Source organism: Gopherus flavomarginatus, chromosome 14 (genome assembly GCF_025201925.1).
Source record: "Gopherus flavomarginatus isolate rGopFla2 chromosome 14, rGopFla2.mat.asm, whole genome shotgun sequence".
NCBI classification, from domain to species: Eukaryota; Metazoa; Chordata; order Testudines; family Testudinidae; genus Gopherus; species Gopherus flavomarginatus.
This window is the reverse complement of record NC_066630.1, coordinates 3030136-3054607: the sequence shown is the minus strand read 5'-3', so window position 1 is coordinate 3054607 and position 24472 is coordinate 3030136. Positions and strand designations below refer to the sequence as shown.

Here is a 24472-nt window from a genome sequence, read left to right as displayed (position 1 = left end):
TCGTCCCCTCCTGCCTCCCGGTTTGCTGAGAGCATTTAACACACTTAGGATGTGCTTAGAATTTGCTAGTCCTCGTGAGGCTCCTGCCCCAGGCTGTGAGACTTGGAGCCTGCCTGCGTGTGTTCTGGCCTGTCTGCCTCGGCTATAAATGAGGCTCCGTGGAATCTGCAAGAATCAGAAAGTCGCCGTGAGGGCTCTTTGCCTGTGCAGACTACAGCACTGCTTGGGGCCAGCACAGCTACAGGTGGCAGCTTCTCACAGGGACGAGCATGCCAGGAACTCGTGCAGGGAGTCACTTCTAAAACCAAAACCAAACTTGTACTGATCCCAAACGCAGGGCAGGAAAAAATCCCCACCTGTGAAGAATCCATTTGCTCTGCCCTCCATTCATGTTTAACAGGACAGCTGCCAATGAAACCACCAGCCTGTCACAGCGAGGAAGCAGTGGCACTGGGCCGGCCCCAGCACAGGTACCTCCCAGAGGGTTCAGCCGGCCTGCCAGGTGCAAAGCCCCCTCGGCTCCCCCCATGTGCTCAGACTGAGGGAACTCGCTGCTCAAAATGCAGAGACATTAAAACGACAGCCTCTCTCCAGGCCCGTGGGACTGGCTCCTTGGCGAGTGGTGAAAGGCAGGGACTGGAAGTCAGTTCTCCTCCACTCCCTGCGTTTGGCCTGCACTGGGGCCTCTCAGGCATTAGCGCTGGGGTGCCTGGTGGGGGTGGGGTACGTTTGACGTTTTTAACAATATCTAAACTCTGGGCCAACTTTGTCGTGCCAGGGCCCCTCTAAGCTGGCTATAAAGGACCTCTGTCAGTGTCACTACGTGTAAAGTCAACCTGCGTGGGCAGAGGGAGGGGCACGGCAGAGCATGCTCTCCTGCTGTCCCTGGATAAAGAAGCTAAGTTGGCATGGTGAAGCTTGCCCCCCGTGCCACACTGGAGAGCACAGCCCAGCACAAGTGAGCGCCCGAGGCAGGGAAATCGGAGGAAATGGATTTGTTTTCACTTGCAGAGGGGAGGGAAGGGAATTGATCTGGACAGTGCCCTGGGAAATGCAAAGTAGGATCCAGCCCCTCCTTCCCACGCAGCCTGGTGTCTGACACTTCCGGTGCCCCAGGGCTGCACAGTCAGGGTGGGTGTGAGGCAGCACGCAGACCGCATTAGTGCTGATCTGTGAGACAGGCCCAGCCATGTCAAGCCTGCAAGGCCTGTGTTCTCCCACCCTGCCCAAGGAGCAGGTCAGCGCTCTGCTGGCAGGAAGGTGCAGCTTTCCAGTGGTGACCTGCTGAGTTCTCCCTCCCTTTGTGAAGTGCTTTGGGATCAGCAGGTGTGAAGACCTGTCTGAGAGCTCAGGGCTGCTGCAGCTGCTGGGCTGGGGGGAGCTGGCAGCTGCATGGGTTGCTGCCTACTACAAGCAGCCTTGGCAACTCGGCTCTTTAAGCCCCGCTCCTGGAGCCATGTGACTGCAGGAGACTCTCAGCTTTGTGTGATTTAAAAGGAGGTTTGTGGCCCTCGTGGTGGGGGAGAAGAGCTGGAAACGCGAGGCCAGCTCAGGCCCCAGAAGGCAAAGAACCAGAGCCAGGTTCAGTCTTTGTCAAACTCTCCTGAATGAAGCCTATCTCGTGTGTTGGGGGCGGGTGTTTTCTGACTGGTGATTTTTGAGTGCCTGGCACCAAACAGACCCATTGACCACTTCCTTAATGCACACCTCCATGTAGGCAGTGGCTGTCATTGCCATGTGGCGGCAGTGGGGGGGCACAGTTCCTGGGCTGGTGAAGGGGCAGGGAGGCCCTCGTGACCCCTCTCTGAGATGTGGGAAAAGCTTGCGAAGCCCTGCACGCCTCTTTGCCCTGAGCCCAGTCCCTCCACGTCAGCTCACGGGGTGAGTCAGGGAGGGGCTGGCATCGTGGGCACATCCAGCTCCACTGGTCCCTAGAGTCTCCCTTAAAACCAATGGGGACTTTGATTGAAAAGTGACCTGATGGGGGCTTGTGGCATGTCTGATTCCTCCCTCCCGCCTGGGCGTGACCCAGCAGCCCGGGCCTCCAGAACACGTGGAGAATGACTCGCTGCCCTGCTTTCACTGGCGCAGCAAGTGGCCAGGATACTTGCCTGTGCTCTCTTGGGAGGCTCTCTGAGGCTGCAGGACGTCCGAGGAGAAGACATTAGCTCTGTGGTGGGGTCTGGGACGGGCGGGTTTAGGGGAGATCTCTCTGCAGAGCTTCCAGCCGGGGCAGGCACTACTCCCCCAACTCCGCACTGCTGGAGGCTCACCTGCCTGCCATGCTGCGTGCATCTTCCTTGCCCCTCTGAGCCAGGACCAGGTGCTGCACCCAGGGATGCCTCACGCTGGCTGGCAGGAAACGCACCCAAATCTCTCTGCAATGGCCTGTCTCTCTAACTCCCCACACTGGGAGAGGAGCAGCCTTTGGCTCAGGTTCGGCTGGGCTGGGCTGGGCAGGGCTGGGGCTGGGGCAGGGGCAGGGGCAGCTGTGTGCTGACCTCTTAAAAATACCTGAGAACAAACATTAAAACCTGGGATCTCCGAGGCTTCTGCCTGGAGCCAGGGCCATGTCTGTATGAGTCCCAGGCTCCTGCCTGGAGCCAGCACCCTGTCCATGTGAGCCCAGAGCCCCCCAGGTCCCAGTCTGGAGCCAACATCCCGTCTGTGTAAGCCCGGGCCCCAGCTTGGAGCTGGGACCCCCCGTCCGTGTGAGCCCAGAGCCCCCTGGGTCCCAAGCAGGAGACAGCAAAACACTTGTGTGAGCTACAGGGTCCCTAGATGTCCTGTCGCACCCAGTCCTGCTTCTGTTGCTACCCCCCAGAATGGGTACCTAGGGCTGCTGCTGGCATGCAGGGCTGGCCTCACCCCCCTGGTGATCTGCAGCCAGGCTGGCTCAGAGCGGAGTCTGCCAGAACACCTTCCCTTGTACACCTGCCCAACATCCACCAACTCAGCACCTGGCACCCTCTCCTCGCCAGCGGGGTGATCACAGGCCACTGCCCGACTGCTCCCTGCCCCATGGGGCTGGGTGCCTTTACACAGCAGCAGGTGGACGTGGGTAGATTTCCCACGGGTTTTCCTGGCCCCAGACGTCCCTGTGGGTGAAGGTATTTTAAACACGCTGGCTCTGTGGCAAACACTGAGCCCTTTCTTTGCCCATCCCCACGGCTGTCTAGCTGATGGGCCAGCAGCCTTCCTCCCGGCTGGGAAGTGCCATTGTTGCCTAAAGATATGGGATCAGGTTGAGGCCCGGTGCCGGTTGCTATGCGCAGCTCCAGCGATCCCTGGGGAAATGCAATTCTGAGCTGTACCCAGGTCCAGGTACAAAGACTCCCAGTGTTGTGAGGCTGAATCGCAGCCCTCGCTGCCTCCCCCTCCACCCTCAGCAAAGCAAACGTTCTCTAATCTCAGTACCTTGATCTGCCCAGCAAACCCGGCTCCCCAGCAGCGCTCTGCCGCAGCCAGCCGGAGCTAGAGAAATGGTTTTATAGGTCTAAGAATAGCTTTATGGTCTGGGCTTTGAACTGAGGGAAAGCGGCAGCCGAGCGCGCGCGCTCATTGTCCTTGCTGGAGAATGCCAGGTTACTGCAAGATCAGCTCCCACGAGTAGGTTTTCCCAGCCCTCTTTCCCTCTCCAGCTTACACCAGGCTCTGCTGGCCTGCAGCCGTGGCTGGGCAGAGGCCACTTCTTTGGGGAATTGTCTGTCCTGCGATGTTTATGTCTGAGCTCTGCCTCCGCCTGGAGATCACACCAGGGGAAGATTTTTGAATGAAAAGTCTCTTTTAATGTTTTCTGGGCTTCTGGCTGCAATTCTCCCTGTGCAAACAAGGCGATTTCTGTGCAGGAGGAGACGGAAATTTTATTTATACCTTGGGAAGTGCTTCTGCAGAGAGCCACAGGAAGGGAAGAAAGGTGAGGTGTCTGCGAGCAGCGTTTGCATCAAAAGGTAAGAAGCTGCAGTGCTGCGATTTTTACAACAAATGGGCCATGTTTGTCTGCACCTGTTTAAACGTTACCTGGGAAGGAGCATAAAGGTTACTAGATATTGTGCGTGTGTGCGCACGCGCCCCCGGCCCCCTGCACCTCACTGCGCCCAGTTCTCACACCAGGCGACGCTGCCTTTGCCCTGCTTTCCCAAAGCAGAGGCAGTGAGAACTCCCTGCCCTTCTCCCCTGACCCCGGCAGCTTTAAGCAGACACACAAACCTGGGCTTTCTTCTAAACACTCCCTTGTTGCCGCTAGAGGCCAAACCTGGCTGCAGGGGCATGAGAGGGGCGTGGCAGAGGGGTCTTGGCTGATTTCTGTCCCATGCACACGGGCGGCTCAGCAAACTGCTCGACCCCCTGCTCATACTGGGCCCAGAGCACCTGGATGGTAACAGGTGCATCCCGCCAGCACTAGGTGCAGCTGCCCAGGGGCTCCAAGGACTTGCCCAAGGGGGGCATTTCTTCAGGCAGCTCTCAGGCTTTGCTCTCCCTGGGTCCTGTGCGAGGGCAGGCCTGCTGCAGGAGATGGGGCGGGGGGCCTGCAGCGCAGAATTCCTGCTGCTCGCATCCACCTGCATGGCCAATGCTCGCGGTCTCCTCAAGGGCTTTGCTCCTGAGTGCAGTGTCTGAAGGTCAGACCCAGCAGCTTCTGCAGGCAGCAGCTGGGCCACAGAATCCCCTGCCCCGGCTCCCTGGAGGGTCTGGGCCTTGAGGCCAGGACACTCGTTACTAGGCCTTGCTCTGGTGCCTTCCCTCTCAACGCGCTTCCCAAAGAATTCAGCTCCCTGCACCTGGGCTCCGACAGGCTTGGGACTCACCAAGACCTGGCCAGCCAGTGGCAGAACTGGGAGATGGAGCTTGGCCCCGGCCTTTTCACACTCCCTGTGGTAGGCTGGTTGCCACTCCCCGCCCGGGGCTCTAGGGGACTGGACTGGGCGCCTAGCTCTGCCAGGGCTGAACTCTGGCTTTGTGCAAGTGGCAAGGTGGGGGGAAGCCTGTGAAAAATAGCAGCTGCTGGTAATTGGAGGGAGGGAGGGATTTTTTAACCCTTTGTACCTCAGAATGAGGAGGGGCTTCACTGTTCAGTGCCCCAGCAGTGCTCAGGCAGGTGGGGCGGTCTCACGGGGGCCTGTAAGCACACACAACACAAGCCCAGCACCAGAGTGCTGGCAATGCTGCCTGGTGCCAGCACCGGAGGGAAGTGCCTAGACAGTCACCTGCCGGGCTGGTCTACTGGAAATGGGAGTCAAGCTGGCAAGTCTCTGACATCCGCCCTAGCCCAGGGCTGTGACTGAGCCAGGCCCCTTGGCTGTGGGGCCGCAGTGGTTAGCTAGGCAACCCCATCTCTCTCTCCTGGAGGCTGCTGCCCCGGGGAGAGCTGAGCTCTCACCCAGAACAAACCCAACGTGCCCATTCCCTTGCTGCTGTCCCTGGAGCTGAAATCCACTCTCGCTGGGGAAATCTCACCTCTTCTTCAATGATCCCAACAGCAAATCAGTGAGAGGCAGCAGGAGAGGTTGGTCCTGGTGGCCCTGACTGGCCAGGAGGAGGAGGTAGGTGGAGGTGTGTCGGGGGCTAGAGAACTGGTGTGTGCACCAGGAGGTTATTCAATCTGGGCACGTCCTTGGTGCCATAGTCATGTGTCAACGTCCTCTGCTGAGGGCACCCCAAGGCCCATTGTCCTGAATCACAGAACCCTAGAAAAGGCGCTCAGGAGGCTCAGCCAGCCGTTGGCACTGGCAGGACCAGACGGGTTTGTCCAACCTGAGCTTACAGGCCTCTAGTGACAGGGATTCGACAACCTCCATTGGACGCTTGTGCATAGAAAGGGCTTCCTAGTATCTAAGCTCAGTCTCCCTTGCTGCAGGTTAAGCCCATCACGTGTTGTTCCACCTTCAGTGAACGTGAAGAACGATTGATCCCCGTCCTCTTCATAATTGCCCTTCACAGATCCGAAAACTGCTAATAGGTCCCCCTCAATCTTTTCTCAAGACGAAATAAGCCCAGTTTTTTTAACCTTTCCTCGCGGGTCAGGCTGTCTAAACCTTCTATTGCCATGTTGGTGGCTCTGTGGCCTCTCTCCAATTTGTGCCCATCTTTCCCAAAGCGCAGTGCCCACAGTTGGACTCTGGACTCCAGCTGAGGCTGCACCAGTGCCAGGTAGAGCGGGACAATGACCTCCTGGTTTTCACGTGTGACACTCCGGTAATATACGCCAGAACAATATTAGTCTTTGTCCCAGTACCATTGCACTGTTGCCATATTCATTTTGTGATCCACTCTAACCTCCAGAGCCTTGTCTGCAGCGCTGCCGCCTAGCTAGTTATTCCCAGTTGGTAGTTATGCAATTGTACAGCACTTTCCTGTGCTGAATTTCATCTTGATGATTTCAGACCAATTCTCCAATGGAGCAAGCTCCTTTTGAATTCTAATCCTGTTCTGCAGAGTGCTTACAACCCTCCCAGCTCAGTGTTATCTGCAGATTTTTTAAGCACACTGTACGCTCCATTATCCAAATAATTAATGAAGATGAGCCTGGACAGATGCTTGTGGGACCCATGTAGATACATCCCCCCATTTGACAGTGAACCACTGACAGTTACTCTTGGAGTACGGTTTTCCAACCAGTTCTACACTCCATTTATAGTCATTTCATCTAGACCACATTTCCCTAATTTGCTTATGAGAATGTCCTGGGGGACTATGTCAAAAACCTCACTGAAATCAAGATCCATCATGTCTGCAGCTTCCCCTCTATCCACTACATCAGGAATCCTGTCAAAGAAGGAAATGAGTTGGTCTGGCATGATTTGCTCCTGACAAATCCATGCTGGCTATTCATTATCACATTATGATCCTCTAGATATTTACTGGGGCTGTCAAGCAATTTAAAAAAAATCATGATTAATTGCACGATTAATCACATTGTTAAACAATAATAGAATACCAGTGATTTAAATATTTTTGGATGTTTTCTATATTTTCAAATATATTAATTTTGATTACAACACAGAATACAAAGTGTACAGTGCTCACTTTCTATTTATTTTTAGTATGAATATTTGCACAGTAAAAAACAAAAGAAATAGTATTTTTCAGTTCACCTTATACAAAGTACTGTAGTGCAATCTCTGTATCACAAAAGCTGAACTTACAAATGTTGAATCATGTACAAAAAAAACTGCATTCAAAAATAAAACAATGTAAAACTTTAGAGCCTACAAGTCCACTCAGTCCTACTTCAGCCAATTGTTCGGACAAACAAGATAATGCTACCCGCTTCTTGCTTACAATGTCACCTGAAAGTGAGAACAGGTGTTTGCATGGTACTTTTGTAACCAGTGTGGCAACGTATTTATGTGCCAGATGTGCTATCATATGTCCCTTTATGCTTCAACCACCATTCCAGGGGACATGCTCCCATGCTGATGACGGGTTGTCATAAACAGATAGTTAAGAGTTAATAGAACAAAAGTGCTTCATATCTCTTGCCTGGAAAGGGTTAACAAGAACAGTGAGCCTGGCTGTCACCTGACCAGAGGACCAATCAGGGGACAGGATACTTTCAGATCTTGAGGGAGGGAAGTTTGTGTGTGTGCTGTTAGTTTTGGTGGTTGTTCACTCTGGGGGCTCAGAGGGACCAGATGTGCAGCCAGGTTTCTCTCCAATCTCCCTGATACAGGCTCTTATAAATTCAGAATAGTGAGTACTAGGTAGATAAAGCGAGTTAGGCTTATGGTTGTTTTCTTTATTTGCAAATGTGTAATTGGCTGGGAGGAGTTCAAATGTGTATTTTGCTGAAAGGATTTTAGTTTGTACTTGCTTACTTAGGCTGGGAGGGTATTCCCAGTGTCTATAGCTGAAAGACCCTGTAACATATTCCATCTTACATTTACAAAGATAATTTTTACTGTTTTTTCTCTCTTTAATTAAAAGCTTTTCTTTTTTAAGAACCTGATTGGTTTTTTTATTCTGGTGAGACCCCAGGCGACGGGGTCTGGATTCACCAGGGAATTGGTGGGGAGAAGGGAGGGAAGGGGGAGAGAGAGGCTAATTTCTCTCTGTGTTAGGATTACTGTCTCAGGGAGAATCTGGGAGGGGGAGAGAGAAGGAGGGGGAAGGTGCATTTTCCTCTCTGTTTCAAGATTCAAGGAGTTTGAATCACAGTGATCTTCCAGGGTAACCCAGGGAGGGGAAGCCTAGGAGAGGCAACGGTGAGGGAAAGGGTTTTCTTTCCTTGTGTTAAGATCCAGAGGGTCTGGGTCTTGGGGGTCTCCGGGCAAGGTTTTGGGGGGACCAGAGTGTACCAGGCACTGGAATTCCTGGTTGGTGGCAGCGCTACAGGTTCTGAGCTGGTAATTGAGCTTAGAGGAATTCATGCTGGTACCCCATCTTTTGGACGCTAAGGTTCAGAGTGGGGAATTATACCATGACACGGGTTCTGCTCGTTAATGAACCAAAGCAGTGCAGACCAACGCATGTTCATTTTCATCATCTGAGTCAGATGCTACCAGCAGAAGGTTGGGGTTTTGTTTGTTTGTTTGGTGGTTGGGTTCTGTAGTTTCTGCACTGGAGTGTTGTTCTTTTAAGACTTCTGAGAGCATGCTCCACACCTCCTCCCTCTCAGACTTTGGAAGGCACTTCAGATTCTTAAACCTTGGGTTGAGTGTTGTAGCTACTTTTACAAATCTCACATTGGTACCTTCTTTGTGTTTTGTGGAATCTGCAGTGACAGTTTGTAAATCAAAGAACGTGCTAGGTCATCATCTGAGACGGCTATATCATGAAATAATGGCAGAATATGGGTAAAACAGAGCAGGGGATGTACAGTTCTCCCCCAAGGAGTTCAGTCACAGATTTAATGAACGCACTATTTTTTTAACTAACCTCATCAGCATGGAAGCATGTCCTCCAGAATGGTGGCTGAAGCGTGAAGGGGCATACGAATGTTTAGGATATTTGGCATATAAATATCTTGCAACGCCAGCAACAAAAGTGCCATGAGAACGCCTGTTCTCACTTTCAGGTGACATTGTAAATAAGAAGTGGGCAGCTTCTGCCATAAATGTAAACAAACTTGTTTCCCTTGGCGTTTGGCTGAACAAGAAGTAGGACTGAGCGGACTTGTAGGCTCTAAAGTTGTACATTGTTTTTTTATGGAGTGCAATTATGTAACAAAAAAAATCTATTTGTAAGTTGCACTTTCACAATAAAGAGATTGCACTACAGTACTTGTCTGAGGGGAACTGAAAAATACTGTTTCTTTTGTTTATCATTTTTACAGTGCAAATATTTGTAATACAAATAATATAAAGTGAGCACTGCACACTTTGTATTCTGTGTTGGAATAGAAATCAGTATATTTGAAAATGTAGAAAAAAATCCAAAAATATTTAATACATTTCAATTGGTTTCTATTGTTTAACAGTGAGATTAATCACAATTAATTTTTTTAATCATGTGAGTTAATTGTGATTAATTGACAGCCCTAATATTTACCAAGTGTTTGATTCATCATTTGTCCCAGTATTGTTAAGGCATTGAAGTTAGGCTGACTGGTCTATAATTCTCGGGGTCCTCTTTGTTCCCCCTTTTAAAGACAGGTTCTGTGTTTGCCCTTCTCCAGTCCTCTGGGAGCTCTCTTGTCCTCCCTGAGTTCTCAAAAATAATTGCCAACAGCGCAAAGGTTTCTTCAGCTCGTTCCTTCAATACCTAGGATGAATTTCATCAGGCTGTGCTGATTTCAACACATCTAAATAGTCTTTATCCTGTTAGCTTGTGTTCCTTCCCCCTTGTTATTAATGTTAATTCTGTTAAGTATCTGGTCACAATTTACCTTTTTAGGGAAGACTGAAGCAAAATAGGCAGCAAACACCTCAGGCATCTTGAGCTCGTCCATCAGTAGCTCTCCTTGCCTTTTATGCCTCTTGCTGGGGTAACTCATGTTCTCCCTACATGCTTGTGCTGTTGGGTTTTTTTTGTGCTCCTCCTTAGCAATTTGTCCATGTTTCCACTTCCTGTAGATCTCTTTTTGGTTTTCAGGTCATTCAAGAGCCCCTGATGCAGCCAGACTGGCCTCCGACTAGTCTTCCTGCCTTTCCTTTGCAGCGGGATAGTTGGTTGTTGCACCTGTAATACTGTCTCTGAGAAACTGCCAGCTCTCTGGAATTCCTTTTCATTTTGATTTTCTTCCCATGGGACCTCACCTACCAGTTCTCTGAGTTGGTTAAAGTGTGCGTTTTTGTAATCCACTGTCCTTATTCTGCTCTCAAACCTTCCTTAGACTCGTGACATCTGTCATTTCATGGTCATTTTCACCCAAATTGCCTTCAACCTTCAGACTCACTACCACTGCCTCCCTGTTGGTCAGGATCAAGTCTAAAATGACGGTCCCCCTGGTTACATCCTGCCCCTTCTGAAACCAGTTGTTAGCCCCAGGACATTCCAAGAACTTATTGGGCAGTTTGTGTTTTGCTGTATTACATTTCCAGCAGATGTCTGGGCAGGGCAAGTGCCCCAACTACTAGTTCTTGTGTTTGGGATATTTCTGTTTGTGCTAGAAATGCCTCACCCACCTCCTCTTACTAATTGGGTCCCTACTGACGTCACCCCTATTTCTTCACCCAGAGCCTGTCACCTGCTCTGCCTCTCACCCAGCCCTCAAAACAGGGTATATGTTCTTGGCATGTAATGCAGCCCCCCCCCCTTTCCCATGTTTGTCCTTCTGAACAGGCTGCCCCCCTCCACACCAATGTTCCAGGCAGGAGACTTCTCCTCCTTCCCAGTGATGGCACTGAAGTCAAAACCCCAGGGAGCAGTTTGCTCCAGGTGCTGCGCTGGCAGCCAGAGCAGGGACTTTCCAGTGTGGATTTTGACTAATCCTTGGGGGACTTCAGCCAGAGGAAACCACCTGCTGTGCCAGTCCTGCTACAGACTCATGTAAAATGGGACAATCAGCTGGGTCAGTTAAACTGCCACCCCGGGGATTCCAGTCCGCTGCTTGGTACAAAGTGAGACCCGTCTCCGTCCACCTGCACCTCCAGCTCTCGCATGCAGGAGGCTCCAACTGCCTGGTCAGAGGAAAGGGATCCATTCCCCCTGCACCGTACGGGGGGCAGGGGCAGTGCGTGGAGCCTCAGTCTGCCCAAGGTTCTGGTCAAACCCAATGAAATTCCAGCAGGGAGCAGGCGAGAGGCTCCTACCCCTCCCTAGGGAAGACCCCCAGCACCCTCGGGGGAGCACACAGGCCTTTGCAGGGTTCTTTTCTGTCATAGAAGTAGGTGGCTTTTGTAGTGATTTTATTCTCCCAGCTGGCCAGGTCCCCTAAAGCCCTGCTCTGGTTTAGCAGCAGAGGTCAGAAAGTGTCATCTCCCAGCATAATCTGTCCTTAAAACCCTTGCTGGCTGGTCGTGTAGCCAGGGCCTACACGTGTTAGCTTCCAGCCATGGCTACATCTGCTCCAGTCACAGCTCTGACACGCCCTGTTGCACCAACTCCTGCCTAATGTGTTTGTCCTTGAATTCTGCTACTGCTCATGCACTGGACTTTGACAGGTGCAAATCGTTGATTTCACAGGCACCCCCATGGACACCTCCCCCTCTGGAGGGGCCCCAAGGAGTGCTGGGGTGGTAAAGCACTGGCACCAAAGGGGGCTCGTTCCCCTCTCCTACCCCAAAAGGCTGAACTGGTTCTGCTGCCAGTTCTCGACAGACTGGGCCGGCCGAGCCCAGCTCTGGAGAATTTCAGCCCCAAGGGTCAGAGTTTGAGAGGCTCATGGAAGGCGACGCTAATCCAAGAGCTGGAAGCTGTGCAGGGCCCGGGGCTCGCTTATCTCTGTAACTTCCCCTCACACACCTGGCTCTGGGGCGGTTCACTTTGTGCCTCCAGCAGCCGAGGCTGCGTGCCAAGAACCTGGCTCCCTGCACTTCACTCGCGTGGGAGGTGAAAGCCACTTTCTAGTCTGGGTGCTGTGCTCAGGGGATGAACAGCCCAGGCACCCCGGCTGCCTCCGCCACCCTGCTCGGGCCCAGGAGCCAGGAGGACTTGGCCCAAGCCAGCAACGCTCTGTAACCTTCGGGGCTGCTCCGGAGCAGAGCCTGCATGTGGCTACGAGAAACAGAACTGCAGGCAGCTCCAGGTCTCACTCCGGCGTGGAGGTAACCATGTTCCTCCCCGTCCCAGCTCCCTCCTGCTGGCCTGGGCGCCGCCCCCTCCTCAGCCCCCAGACCTGAACGGCCCAGCCCCGAGGGGCCTCTGGCGGGCGCTCAGGTACCCCCTCGGCTGGCCGGGAAACCAGCTTCATCCTGCATCCGTGCGAGCCCTTCCCTGGCGCTGCAGGCGGGGAGCCTCCGGCCAGCGCCGGACCAGGGCAGGGGGTACTGAGGCAGAGGGAACCGGTGACTTGCTAGGTCCCGGGGCAGGGGCAGGGGCAGAACCCGGCCCTGCTGGCTGACCTGGGGCTGGGCTGGGCTGGGACGAGCCTGTTGGGCTCCGCCGGCGGTTCCTGGTGGGAGCCGGGGGTCCCCGGGCCGCTGGTTCGGCTGGACCCTGCAGGCCCAGCGGTGCCGGGGGCGCGCGAGAGGGGCTCCCCCGGCCGGCCTCGGGGGCCTCTCCTGGCCGGGCAGGCGGAGCCCCCGGGGGCTGCGGGAGGTGCCGGCTCAGCCGCTCCTTTAAAGGCGGCTCGAGGGCGCCGGGTCGGGCTCAGAGCGGCGCGGGAGGCGGCGAGCCGGCGGCACGGTGAGCGGGGCGGGGATCGCCAGTTCCTGCCCCCCCGGCCCGGGCTGGCGGAGCGCGGGGAGCCGGCCGGGGGCTCCGGAGCTGCGGCCCGAGCTGCCGCACTGCAGGGTGAGAGGCGCCTGGGCCCCCTCCAGTCCCGCAGGCTGCTCCGGGGTCCTGCCGGCCCCAGCCCGTCTCCTTTCTCCGGTCCCTGGGGTATCCGGGGCAGCCTCTCGGCCCGGCTTTGCAGAGCTCCCCTGGGGAGGGGACTGGCTCGCAGGGTGGCGAGCAGGCGGGGGCGGCTCGCAGGGCGCTGCTCATCCCGGGGGGGCCCTCCCCCGAAATCCTCCTCCGGGCTCTCCCTGGTGCGCTGCCCGCCAAGAGAACCGAGCTGAGCCTGCCCCCCGGAATGACTGTCTGCTCCCCGGTCAATCAGCCCTGCCCAGATCCGTGCAGCCCTGGGGGTAGAGGACTGGGCCTCCAGCGCTCCCTGGAGTGCACTGGGGCCATGCCAGCTAGTGCTGGGCTGATGCTCACAGGGGCCATCCAGCCTCCCTTACCCTGGGTTTCAGGCCCTGGTACCCCGAGGCTGGTGGTTTGTGTTGCCCAGCTTCTGCCTCGAGCCTCCTCCTTGCCTGGCACGTGGCCCGGAGCCCAGGGCGACAGGTAGGTGGAGGAACAGAGAGCCCCAACCTGGCCGCCTTGCAACCTGCATGTTCCCTGCGTCTCACGGGACACCACCAGCCAGGCTGGAGAGAGCACAAGCCAATGTGCTGCAGGGACCTCTAAAGCCATGGAGCTGGCTTCACCTAGAAGCCTCTTCCCTGGACCCAAGAGAAGAGAGTGCCTGCCCAGCCAGGGCCTGCTGCCCATGGGAGAGCAAGTGGGGGCACTAAGACAGAACCTGCTTGGCTTGGCTTGGCTTGAGCGGGGGGAGCCGAGGGCAGACTGGGTTGTGGGCCAGTGGGAGGGACTATCTGAGAGCCTTCCTGGCTGGGACCTGCCTGCTCCACCCAGCAGGTTAGCCTGTGCCTTCCGGCACCTCGCACCTGGGGCAGAAACAGGCCCGCAGCGCTAGTGGGTCCCTACCCCTCGCACACAGGGATTTGCCTGACCCCGGGTTCTAGGACACCTGTGAAGTGCTATTGGCAGGAGAGGGCTTGGAGCTGGGTGGGAGGGTCAGTGATTCCTCTCCTGTAAGCCCATGCAGGCCAGGTGCTGACTGGCCCCTTCCCAGGGGCAGAGACTCCTCTTAGGAGTGGGATTGCTAAGCAGACAGGGACTCCCTGTATTTATCTCCCACACACACACACTCTCAAGACCGAGGACCTCTGTAAGGGCAGTGAGCACCTGGCTGGTCTGTCAGTGCCATGGGTACAAGTGAATGCCGATGGCATACAGTCTGTCCTGCTGTGGGGTCAGCTGGGAGTGGGACGAAGGCATCCTTCATGCCCTTCGTTGTCCTTCAGCAAAGCCCAGCTCTGCTCCGGCGGGGCCTGGCACCCAGCAGTCTGGGTGTGCAGGCTTCTGGGGAGGAGCCTGGATATCAGCTGGAAAGGCTCCAGGTACCATAGCCTGCATGGCTGTTGGCAGCTCTGCAGCAACCCCTCTGGCTCCCCCCCTCGTACACCCTCTGTTATCAGAGAGCCTCGCTCACCTGTGTGACTAGGAATGAACGGCTGTTGGCCAAGTCTCCAGCTCTTCCTCCTGCGGAAACATGGCTCTGTGCTTTCCCACCGGTGATTGGCTCCCTGGGGTGAGACCACTGTCTGCAGCCCCCCGTCCAAGCTTTTGGGGGCTCTGGTTTCCTGTAGCTTGGGGGCCCAAAGGAGTGTGTCTGGCTGCTGAGCTTCCTCATCCCTCTGACATAGCTTGGTAGCTGATGGCCAGTGCAAGTGCAAAGCCAAATGCAAGCAGGCCTGTGGCCCCAGGATATGGGGCCAAATCCCTCCATAATGCTGGCTTTGTACTAAGCTTTGGGATTTGTTCCAATAACAGTGCTCAGAAAGGAGCGGAGGAAACAAATCCTCCAGGTGAGAGTGAGACCCTATGTCCTGCTCCCAACCACCACTGGGTGACAGGGGGTCCCTGTGTCCCTGATAAAGACCTGGGAACCTCCCTCTTCCAGGCCTCTGTTGTGGCCAGCAGCCTTGTGGCTGAGGAGGCTGTAGCTGGTCTCACAAGACCCCTACGAGCCGGTGCGCTACTGCTGAGTGTAAGGAGGCTGCACCTGAAGGACTGAGAGCAGAGTGGGGCTGTCTGGCTCCACCTGTTCCCTTGGCTGGGCCCGTCCCGGAGGAACAGAACATAATCTCGCTGGCTGGGGAAGGCAACTCTTCCCCGTTGTAGGGGGCATGGATGGAGCAGGGGAGCTGCATTAGATCAGGAAAAGGACTGATAGCCCAGCCCCTCCCCACTAGGGATGGCACGGGACAGACCTCTTCCTCTTTGCTGCAGGTCTGAGGAGTGTCTGACTTGGGTGAGCAGTTGCTGTGATTGCTTGTACAAATGGCTGCCTATGCACTTTTGCATACTTGCGCAGTCCCTGTGTCATGCACCATCAAGCAGTCACACACTCAGCTGTCTGAAGTGTTTGGCCCTGAGGGTCCAGAATCTGAAGCCTGTGTTCAAATTGTGTGGGAGTTTTCTGGCTGCTGGGTGACAGGATTTTGCACCCTGCAGAGAGGAGTGTTCCAAGGGCCTGCCTTTGAATGGCCAGCAACAGCGCACAATGAGTGGGTATCTGGCTGGGGTAACAGACACAACTCTGTGCATGAGGCCAATATGTGTGTGTGTGTGTGGGGGGAATAAACCTTTCCTCCTGCATTTGAAACGCTGTGGGCCAGCTTGGTTCATGTATACAGAGCCAGTGTCCAGTCAGAGCCTGACTTTGTGATAAGTCTTTGGCCACTTCTGGGAAGAGGATGCTTGGATTTTTAGCACTAGTTTTGAGGAGACCTGAGACTGGCTGGGATTCACATACAGAAACTCTAGGGAGAGTAGCCAACCTCTCTCTCCCCTTGACAGGTCACTTGCAGCATGGGTTGTGAAGCAGGAGAAAAAGCCACAGATGCAGTAGCACTTGGTGTTTGGTTGTGTAAGTGGCTGGCTATGAACTGCTCCTGGGTGGCTCAGAACTGAAGGTCTCTGGGAGGGTGACTCCCACATAACCCACTAGGCAATCTCATGGGGGTAGGATCCCTGCAGAGGTGGTTAGCCAGCACTTCTCGCAGCTGCTAGAACTGACCCCGGCTCCTTCACTACTGGGGAAAGTGAGTGCATGTCCTGAGTGTTTGAACAGTGCAGCCCTGGGTGTGGAGACAGCCACGTGCATGGCGCTTTCCAGAGCGCAGACAGAGGCTGCTGCAAAGGGCTTGCCAGCTCAGTGAGGCACTGAGCGATGGCAGGCCCTTCTCTGCAACCTGGAGAGCAGGAGGGCAGTGGGGGGCTGACTCAGCAATCCCCATTGGCCTGAAGGGGCGTACGAAGTCTCCAATGCACTTCAGGCTGGCCCAGGGCTCTGGACTGTTGCTTCATCCTAGCTGGAGCTGGCTGGGAATGGGACCCCCCCTCCTTCTGTAGCACCCTTCCCTGGTCCTGCCTTCAGTACCCGAGTGACCCCTGCCATTTGGCATGCTGCCAGAATGAAGGCCCCCTGCTCTGCCAGCTGGGTGACTGCAGGAAGGGCTGCTTAAGGCCCCCCTGGGCAGCACCATTGCTTCTGTGGCGTTGCTGTCCTGACCTCAGCCTGCCCTGTGGGCTTTGTGTTGCACCCCTAACATAGCCTCTGGTCCCTTCTCTTTGGACAGATGCCAGTGAGCTTTACCACGGCCCTTCGTGTTTTTGGTACCAGCCTCTTCGCCTTGGTGGTGCTGGGAGGCATCCTTGCAGCCTACATCACTGGCTACCAGTTCATCCACACCGAGAAGCACTACCTCTCCTTCGGCCTGTATGGTGCCATCCTGGGCCTGCACCTCTTCATCCAGAGCCTCTTTGCCTTCCTGGAGCACCGTCACATGCGGCTTGAGGGGCGGCCCCTGAAGTTGCAGCGCTCCGTGGCGCTCTGCATCGCTGCCTACCAGGAGGATCCCGACTACCTGAAGAAATGCCTGCACTCGGTGAAGCGTATCTCCTTCCCCGACCTCCAGGTGGTGATGGTGGTGGATGGCAATGGCCAGGATGACACCTACATGCTGGAGATCTTCAATGAGATCCTGGGCTCCGAGAAAACAGGCTGCTACGTCTGGAAGAGCAACTTCCATGAGAGGGGCGAGGGGGAGACGGACAGCAGCCTCCAGGAGAGCATGGGGCACATCCAGCAGCTGGTGCGGAACAGCACCTACTCCTGCATCTTGCAGAAGTGGGGGGGGAAGCGCGAGGTGATGTACACAGCCTTCCAAGCACTCGGGGACTCCGTGGACTACATCCAGGTGGGTGGCCAGCTCCTGGGGGCGGCTGGAGGGTGGAACGGCACGGGAGAGGGGTGACACTCCCGCCTTGGAGGGCACGGCGCCAGGAGCAGTGACCATGCTGTACTGGCCAGGCTTTCCACGCAGCTCTGACGCTAACCAGTGGGGAGCCCTTTCATATCTCTTGGAAGGAGGGGCAGGTGAGAGGGGTGGGGCGGGGAATCTGCTGCCTCGGGACAGGGGCAGCACAGCCTTTGCTGTACCTTGCCTGGGTGAGAGGGAACGCAAGGCTAGGCCGAGATCTGTCCCAGCCGATGCACCGGGGATTGGCTGGCTCAGGCAGACTGGAGAGCCAGAGCAAGGAAGGGTTAGTGGCGAAGGCTGAGAGTTGGGATGCTGCACTCCCAGCTGACTCATGGCAGGGCCCGGGCCTGGCTCCGGCTCCATACCCACCTTCTCCAGATCCAGCCCAGGCCCAGCCTTCTTGTGGGATTCATTTGTGCTCAAAGTGTTTGAGATCCTCTACCAGGCAGTGCAAGAGCAGGGAGGCTGGGCTGGCTAATACCCTCTGTGGCTGTGTATGCAGCAGTGCATCAGCCAGGCTGCTCAGGGCATGGGGGGGACACAGCAGTCCTCAATCCTGTCCCTTTCCTTTGTGCAGCCCTTGCCAGCTCTCAGTCCTGTCCTGCCTACTGCCCGTCCTACCTCTGCTTGGTGCTGTCTGCAGGGAGCCTGGGGCTCTGCTCTGTAGGCTCCTTCAGCTCAGTTATTGCCTGCTGGCGGGTCGTGTGTTCCTGAGCGGGACTCTCTCCAGCTCTGTTCTGTACAAACCCCCCAGGGACCCCCCGCCCAGCGAGAACTCAATTACCCAGGGTAGTTAATGTGAGCCATTGGAGGGGTAACCCTGGCTCGAAAGGCTTAGTCCAATAGACAAATGCCCAGGAGTTTAGATACTCTTGGGTTGCAGATCTGGTCTGGAGCTCTCCCAAGAACAGGATTTGAATTTTCCCACCCCTCCTGCTTCCTATGAGGTGTGAGCCTGTGAAACCTGCCTCTGTGGGATATACAAGCTCCTTAGGCCAGGGTTAGGGAGAAGCTAAGGGAAGGAAAGGAGGTGAGATGCCCTCACCAGGTACCACGTAACAACTTCCCACTTCCCCCAACCACCTGGGGGAATAGCACTCAACCGGGGGCTAACCCATTAAACTGACAGCCAGCTTCAGAGTGCATCCCCGGGGCTCAGCAGAGTCCAGCTCAGGAAAGTGAGGGCACATCCTGGGTCCGTCTTCACAGGGGCAGGAGATGCTTGGAGCCCTGCATGCAGAGAGGCAGAAATTGGTTCTTTGGGGACGGAGGGTGCTGGAGCTCTCTCTGCAAACCCTTGGGCTAGCCAAGCACAGGGGAGTGCAGCCCTCTCTTCCCACTGGGTTGAGAAAGTCCAGAGCAGCTGGTGCACAGAGGATCTTGCTTGGCCAGCCTGCCCTGAGTGGGCAGTGGCCAAATAGGCAGATTGGGTCCCTTCCACTCCTGCCTTGCGACATCCTCTCCAGGAATGGGACTTGGAGTGTGCAGGGCCATCGTCCCTGGGGAGGGCTGTGGCTCCTGGGATCACTGCTCCTCTTTCCTGGCTGTGAGGCTCTAGCGAAGGGCCAGGTGCACTGGAGAGCCAGTGTTCATGCACCAGGTCTGTAGTGGCACGGATGTGCAGGCCACTCTAGAATGGTGGAGACAGCAGGATGGGCAGGGCTGGATGGGGGCAGGACTGTAACCCGGGTGGCACAGGGGAGTGGAGCTCAGGATGGCTTCCTGCTTGCTGCAGAATCCTAGGTGGAAAAGCCCATCTAGTCTAGACCCTCCCTGCCAGGCTCTGCTCCAGGTCTTTGTGCAGCCCAGTGTTCAGTGGCTGGGGCAGCAGGCCCTTCCCGTGGGAGATGATTCCACAGCCCCCATTAGGAGCATTCCCTGATCTCCGTATGAGCGAATCCCCCTGGCTGACATGTGCCCAGGCTCGCCAGACACCCAGCTAGGTGAGACCGGACCAATCCCTCTCCTGGCTCTTCTCTGACCTCCCTTCAGTTTGTCACTCTCTTTCTGGCATTGAGTTGCCCAGCACTGAGCGTGGGATCCCTGCTCTGACCCCCCCTGTGCTGTACAGAGAGGGCCTGACTCTGCTGCAACCCTTCTCTGTGTGTGTGTGGGAGGGGGCATCCCTTGCAGGTCAGACTCTGCTGCAGCTGAGGGGAGGTACTGCTGAGGAGCCAGGAGGGTGCAGGTGGCTCTGACCAAGGTGTTGGGCATGAGAAAACGACGTCAGTACATTGAGGAAGCCCTGCACAGGTGTTTGGAGGTCTTGGCAGGCTCCGAGATGCTCGTTGTTCTGGGACCCATACATTAGCCAGAATGGCTGGAGGGCGCTTTGCCCCGAGAGGAGAAAGGCCGTCTCGGTGCTCCCCTTGCCAGGCCAGCAGCTTTGCCGAGGTGCATGGCATTCCTGTGCACTGCCACAAGCAGGAACTGCTATTCCCCAGCAGGCACCGAGCAGTTCCCTGCTTGGCAATGCATGCCCCAGCCATGGTCACTTGCTCTTTGGGCCCTGTGAGCCACTAACCCTGCAGCAAATGCCTTTGCCTGGACCGTGCCAGGTCTCCCTACTGCTCCTCTGGCACTGCCACTTCAGCTCCTGGAAGCAGAACTACCTCATGACATCTTCCCCCTACAACTCCTTAGTGAGACCCTTCACCTCTGCCCCGTAGTGCACCCCTGCCCTCTAATGGCAGACCCCTCTTCCCTGCCAACTTCCTAGCACAGAGACATGTCTCTCTTCCCTCCAGCCCCCCTCAGTGGCTGGCACAGCCCTGCCTGGGGCTCAGAACTAGGGCCCCTGTGCTCTGCATGGTTCTGTGAGCCCAGAGCAAGGAGGAAAAGTGATTTGGGCAGTACCATGCTGCTCCCCTGCTGGAGCTCCTGAGTCAGGTTGTGTCCATCTGTGGCTGTGTATGCCCCATGCAGCCTCTCAGAATGGACTCCTGGAGCTGCCCTGTAGGCCCCAAGGTGTGTGTGGCAGGATGGGCCTCTCCCCGGGCTTGCTCTGCGGTGCTTTGTCTAGTTCTAAGCGAGTCGGGCTTTGGTGGATGCAGGGTTGGAGGCTGGGCTCCCGTGGCATGCGTGGAAGGGAGCAAGAGGCTTAGGCCGAGCAGACCGTGACATTCTCTCTCTGCTCGGTAGGTGTGTGACTCAGACACGGTCCTGGATCCAGCCTGCACGGTGGAGATGCTGCGCATTTTAGAGGAGGATCCACGAGTGGGCGCAGTTGGTGGAGACGTTCAGGTTCGAACCCAAGGGTTGTAGCCAATGGCGCGTGAGTTGAATGAGACTGCCCTGAAATCCCAGAGCCAGCCGAGCCCAGGGAATGCAGGGCCACCCAGGGGTAGGGTGGGGGGATCGCTTGGCTCCTCTGAGGTTGGGTGCCAGGTTCAAAGTGAGCCTGGCTGTGCTGCTGCTGAGTGGGCAGGGAGCAAGTCCCTATGCTAGTGCTGGGAGGGAGGGGTCAGTGCCATATCCAGGCCTGGGGATGCCAAGGCAAGAGACTGTCTAAAATCCTAGGGTAGAGGGAACATCCTGGAACAGCCCAGGAAGGAAGGCTTTCACTGCGGCTCAGAGCCAGCCTGCATGCTGTGCTGAGCCTGCTGCCGCATGCTTTGGCAGTGATCGTGAGGCACACCTGGGGCGGCAGCTCTGCATGGCAGTGCAGGCTCTGTCCTCACCCTGTAGGCGCAACCAGTGGGGAGGGGAGGGACAATGTCCCTCGGCCCTCCTCATACTGCTGCCTGCTGTGGGGCTCCTCCCTCACTGGTGAGAGGCTGGCCGGTGCCTAGTGAAAGTCAGGGAACCGGCTCCCTGAATAACTGGGCAGCAGGGCTGAAGTCCTGGAGGCACCTCTCCGAGAGCCCCATTTCTCCTTAGAATGGCCATAGTGCCTGTCTGCACTAGTCTCTGCCCTGCAGGCCTGGCTGTGTGCACAGGAAAAGCTGGCTACTGCTGTCGCTCTGAAGGCAAGGGCCTCTCAGCCGCCCTCTCGCAGCAGGGCTCCCCTGCAATGGCAAGCCCTGTGGTGAGGGTGCTGCTGGATGGGAGCCGTTGGGACGCAGTGCGATGCTGCTCTCCTTGCCTCGGCTGGGGAGGGAGGCCCTGCAGGGCTAGGTACTAATGGTGTCTCCTTATGTGCGTTGCCTTCCCAGATCCTCAATAAATACGACTCGTGGATCTCCTTCCTGAGCAGCGTGCGGTACTGGATGGCCTTCAACGTGGAGCGGGCCTGCCAGTCCTACTTTGGCTGCGTCCAGTGCATCAGTGGCCCCCTGGGCATGTACCGTAACACCCTCCTGCAGCAGTTCCTGGAGGACTGGTACAATCAGAAGTTTCTTGGCAGCAAGTGCAGCTTTGGGGATGACAGACACCTCACCAACCGTGTCCTGAGCCTGGGGTATAGGACTAAGTACACTGCCCGTTCCAAGTGCCTGACTGAGACTCCCACCAAATACCTCCGCTGGCTCAACCAGCAGACTCGCTGGAGCAAGTCCTACTTCAGGGAGTGGCTCTACAACGCCTTGTGGTTCCACAAGCACCACCTCTGGATGACCTACGAGTCCGTGGTGACTGGCTTCTTCCCCTTCTTCCTCATTGCCACGGTCATCCAGCTCTTCTACCGTGGCCGCATCTGGAATATCCTTCTCTTCCTCCTGACTGTGCAGCTGGTGGGGATCATCAAGGCCACCTACGCCTGCTTCCTCCGGGGCAATGCGGAGATGATCTTTATGTCCCTCTACTCCCTGCTCTATATGTCCAGCCTCCTGCCAGCCAAAATGTTCGCCATCGCCACCATCAACAAGTCAGGTTGGGGCACCTCTGGCCGCAAAACCATTGTGGTCAACTTCATTGGCCTCATCCCGGTTTCTGTGTGGGTCGCTGTCCTGCTTGGAGGCCTGGCCTACACGGCATACTGCCAGGACCTCTTCAGTGAGACGGACCTGGCCTTCCTCATCTCTGGCGCTATATTGTACGGCTGCTACTGGATGGGCCTCCTCATGCTCTACATGGCCATCATTGCCCGGCGCTGTGGGAAGCGGCAGGAGCAGAGCAGCCTGGCTTTTGCCGAGGTGTGACAGGCGGAGGGGCTCTGGATGGAGTGGGGAAAGTGCAATGGGAAAGGATTAGTGCTGCTGCCATGCACTATTCGGGGGCAGCTGCGGGTCGGGGTGGGGAGGAGACAGGATTTTATTTGTGGGGTTTTAAATTGCTGTCCAAGGAGCGAGTTCCTGGGCTACTGAGTCTGAATGCTGCCCGAGGACAGGCTGCTTGTTGCCCAGCAGAGAACGCTCCAGGTAGCCTGGGCCACGCACATCTGCCCGCAGGTGCGATGACGATGGCTCCTGTGAAGATTCCTGTCTGCCACTGCCAGGGCCCAAAATCCTGCTGTGGGAGCTGCACTGAGCTCCACTGGTGTGGGAGAGGCCCTGGGCCGGAGGCAGGACAGTAGGCATTGCCTGCAGACTCCAACCTGAGCAATAATGCTCCACGGGACGCCTGAGTCCCAGGAGCCAGTGAGGGTGCTCTGCGCCCCCTGCCCTCCAGTAGGGATGGGAGCGCTCGTGGAAATGAATTCATACGTCAAAAGAATCCAAGTTTGCAAACTCTTTGTCCTGCCCTGTAGGTGACACAGTAAGTTGGCTGCAATGTGTGCCCCTGGAGCCTGGGGACTTGATTCCTGCCTGGGGCCCGCAAAAGAGACTGAGAGGGGCACTGCTTAGCCAGAGCCAGGGCCTGCTCCGAGCTGGGTTTGGCCAGGCCTTGTGCCTCTTTGGTGCTGGTCCATAAACTCTGGCAGTGGGGACTGGCCTACAGGAGTCAGGGTTCACGAGGTCCGAGGCAGATATAGTGAACGCTCCCCTCCTCCCGGGAAGGAATGCCCCAAGGTCTCTGCAGGCAGAGCTGTGCTTGGCAGGCCGTGAGCTCCCTCCCTCTTGTGCTTTAGTGTCCAGACACTGGATTCCCTGTCAGTCTTGCATTCTCCCCAGCAGGAAAATGGTCCATAAATATTCAATTTATTTAAATGGGCAGAAATCTCCCCCCCTCCGCACACAGGACTGGCTGCCTGTGGATTTAATGCTGTGAACTAGGGAGGGTTCTCTGTGGCTTTGTGCTGGGCAGGGTGGGCTCCTAATGCTATGGTGCTTTGCTAAGGACACTGCAGTCCTTTCCCTGGTGCAGTGAAGGGATGTCTCCAACTTGACAACATGAGAGTTTCCAAGGCAGGGGGAAGGATCCTCCCCTGTGAGGGCCCAGATGGCAGCAGTTGGGCTGCCTGAACTGGACCATTCTTCGCTGTTCTGAAGTGGCTTCCTCAGTCAGGTATCACAGCCTTTTCCTTGAGCCACTGGAAAACTTGAACGCTCCTGGCCTACCGCAGGGATCTGCTGCATGTCTGTGTGGCCAAGCTGCCTCCAGGGCTCCCCCATGGCTCCTTCTGATCCAAATCCCTGGGCATGAGGGCAGCGTACGCCCACGGTGCTGATGGTGGTATGAGCTGCTGCTCCTCTGTCCCCTCTGCCCGCTTTGCCACTGATCTCCAGGCAGCTTTTCGGTCTCATTCCACACAGTGGGGCTGCGCCCTGGGGTCACTGCAAGAGGGCAGTGGTGCACGCTCTGCCCAGCCCATGGCCTGGCTTGTCTGTTCCTCAAAGGCTGAGGCAGTACGGCTCCAGCTTTAGTCTTTCCTGTGCTCAAAGGAACATCCCCACAACTGCCAGACCAGCAGCAAGAGCCTGCTGCTGAGGCCATGGTGCCGCGTACAGCTCGAGTGCCCTATGGTGCCAAAGCCCACGGCAGGGTCACCTGGAGCCTCTCTTGGGATGGCTGCCTCTGACCCCTGTTCAGCATTACCCGGTGCTTACAAGCGACCCATGGGCCAGACTGTGCCATCAGCTGAGGGCGAAGGCAGAAAGGTGAGTGGCTGCATTAAGGTTACACGGCTCTGAGCTTTCCTCCTCCCTTGCCTGTCTCCAGGGCCCACTGCACAAGGGGGAAGAACCTTTGCAATGGAGGGAGGCTAAGGCTGGCTGTCAGGGCTGGCGAGAGGAACGGAGAGGGGGCAGCATCAAGATGGAGTTAGAAAGTGCTTATTACTTAGCCTCTCGGTGCTTCCCCTCCTTCCTGCTTCTCAGGTCAGGGCTCCTGGTTGTGTTGGGTCCAAATGTTCTGTCCACACCACGCAGGAGTGCCAGATCCCCTCTCATCAAGGTGAGGGAACACCGTCTTTACGGCTGCTCAGTGCAGTCCTGCCCTGCCTTACCTGCGCACAA

General features: G+C 56.3%; 2 protein-coding genes across 3 annotated transcripts in view; both read left to right on the top strand.

Moving 5' to 3' along the window:
- The window catches only part of UTP4 (UTP4 small subunit processome component), a 113290-nt gene that overhangs the window by 68410 nt on the left and 20408 nt on the right, over nt 1-24472 (top strand). The gene's annotated exons all lie outside the window — the stretch shown is intronic.
- HAS3 (hyaluronan synthase 3) lies at nt 8-23929 on the top strand. 2 transcript variants are annotated; one of them, XM_050922286.1, is made up of 5 exons: nt 8-958; nt 3849-3950; nt 16515-17135; nt 20340-20441; nt 21353-23929. In XM_050922286.1, the coding sequence occupies exons 3-5, from the start codon at nt 16515-16517 to the stop codon at nt 22274-22276; spliced, it is 1647 nt and encodes a 548-aa protein (XP_050778243.1). In that variant the 5' UTR covers nt 8-958; nt 3849-3950; the 3' UTR covers nt 22277-23929. The 2 variants fall into 2 exon arrangements, with proteins under 2 accessions (XP_050778243.1, XP_050778244.1); XM_050922287.1 differs by lacking the exons at nt 8-958; nt 3849-3950 and adding an exon at nt 9770-12146.

What these genes read in the sequence shown, in the direction of transcription:
- HAS3 (XM_050922286.1), top strand. Translation starts at nt 16,515, where the DNA reads ATGCCAGTGAGCTTTACCACGGCCCTTCGTGTTTTTGGTACCAGCCTC. An exon ending in ACTCCGTGGACTACATCCAG is followed by an intron (nt 17,136 to 20,339) that starts GTGGGTGGCCAG and finishes TCTGCTCGGTAG; the next exon opens with GTGTGTGACTCAGACACGGT. An exon ending in CAGTTGGTGGAGACGTTCAG is followed by an intron (nt 20,442 to 21,352) that starts GTTCGAACCCAA and finishes TTGCCTTCCCAG; the next exon opens with ATCCTCAATAAATACGACTC.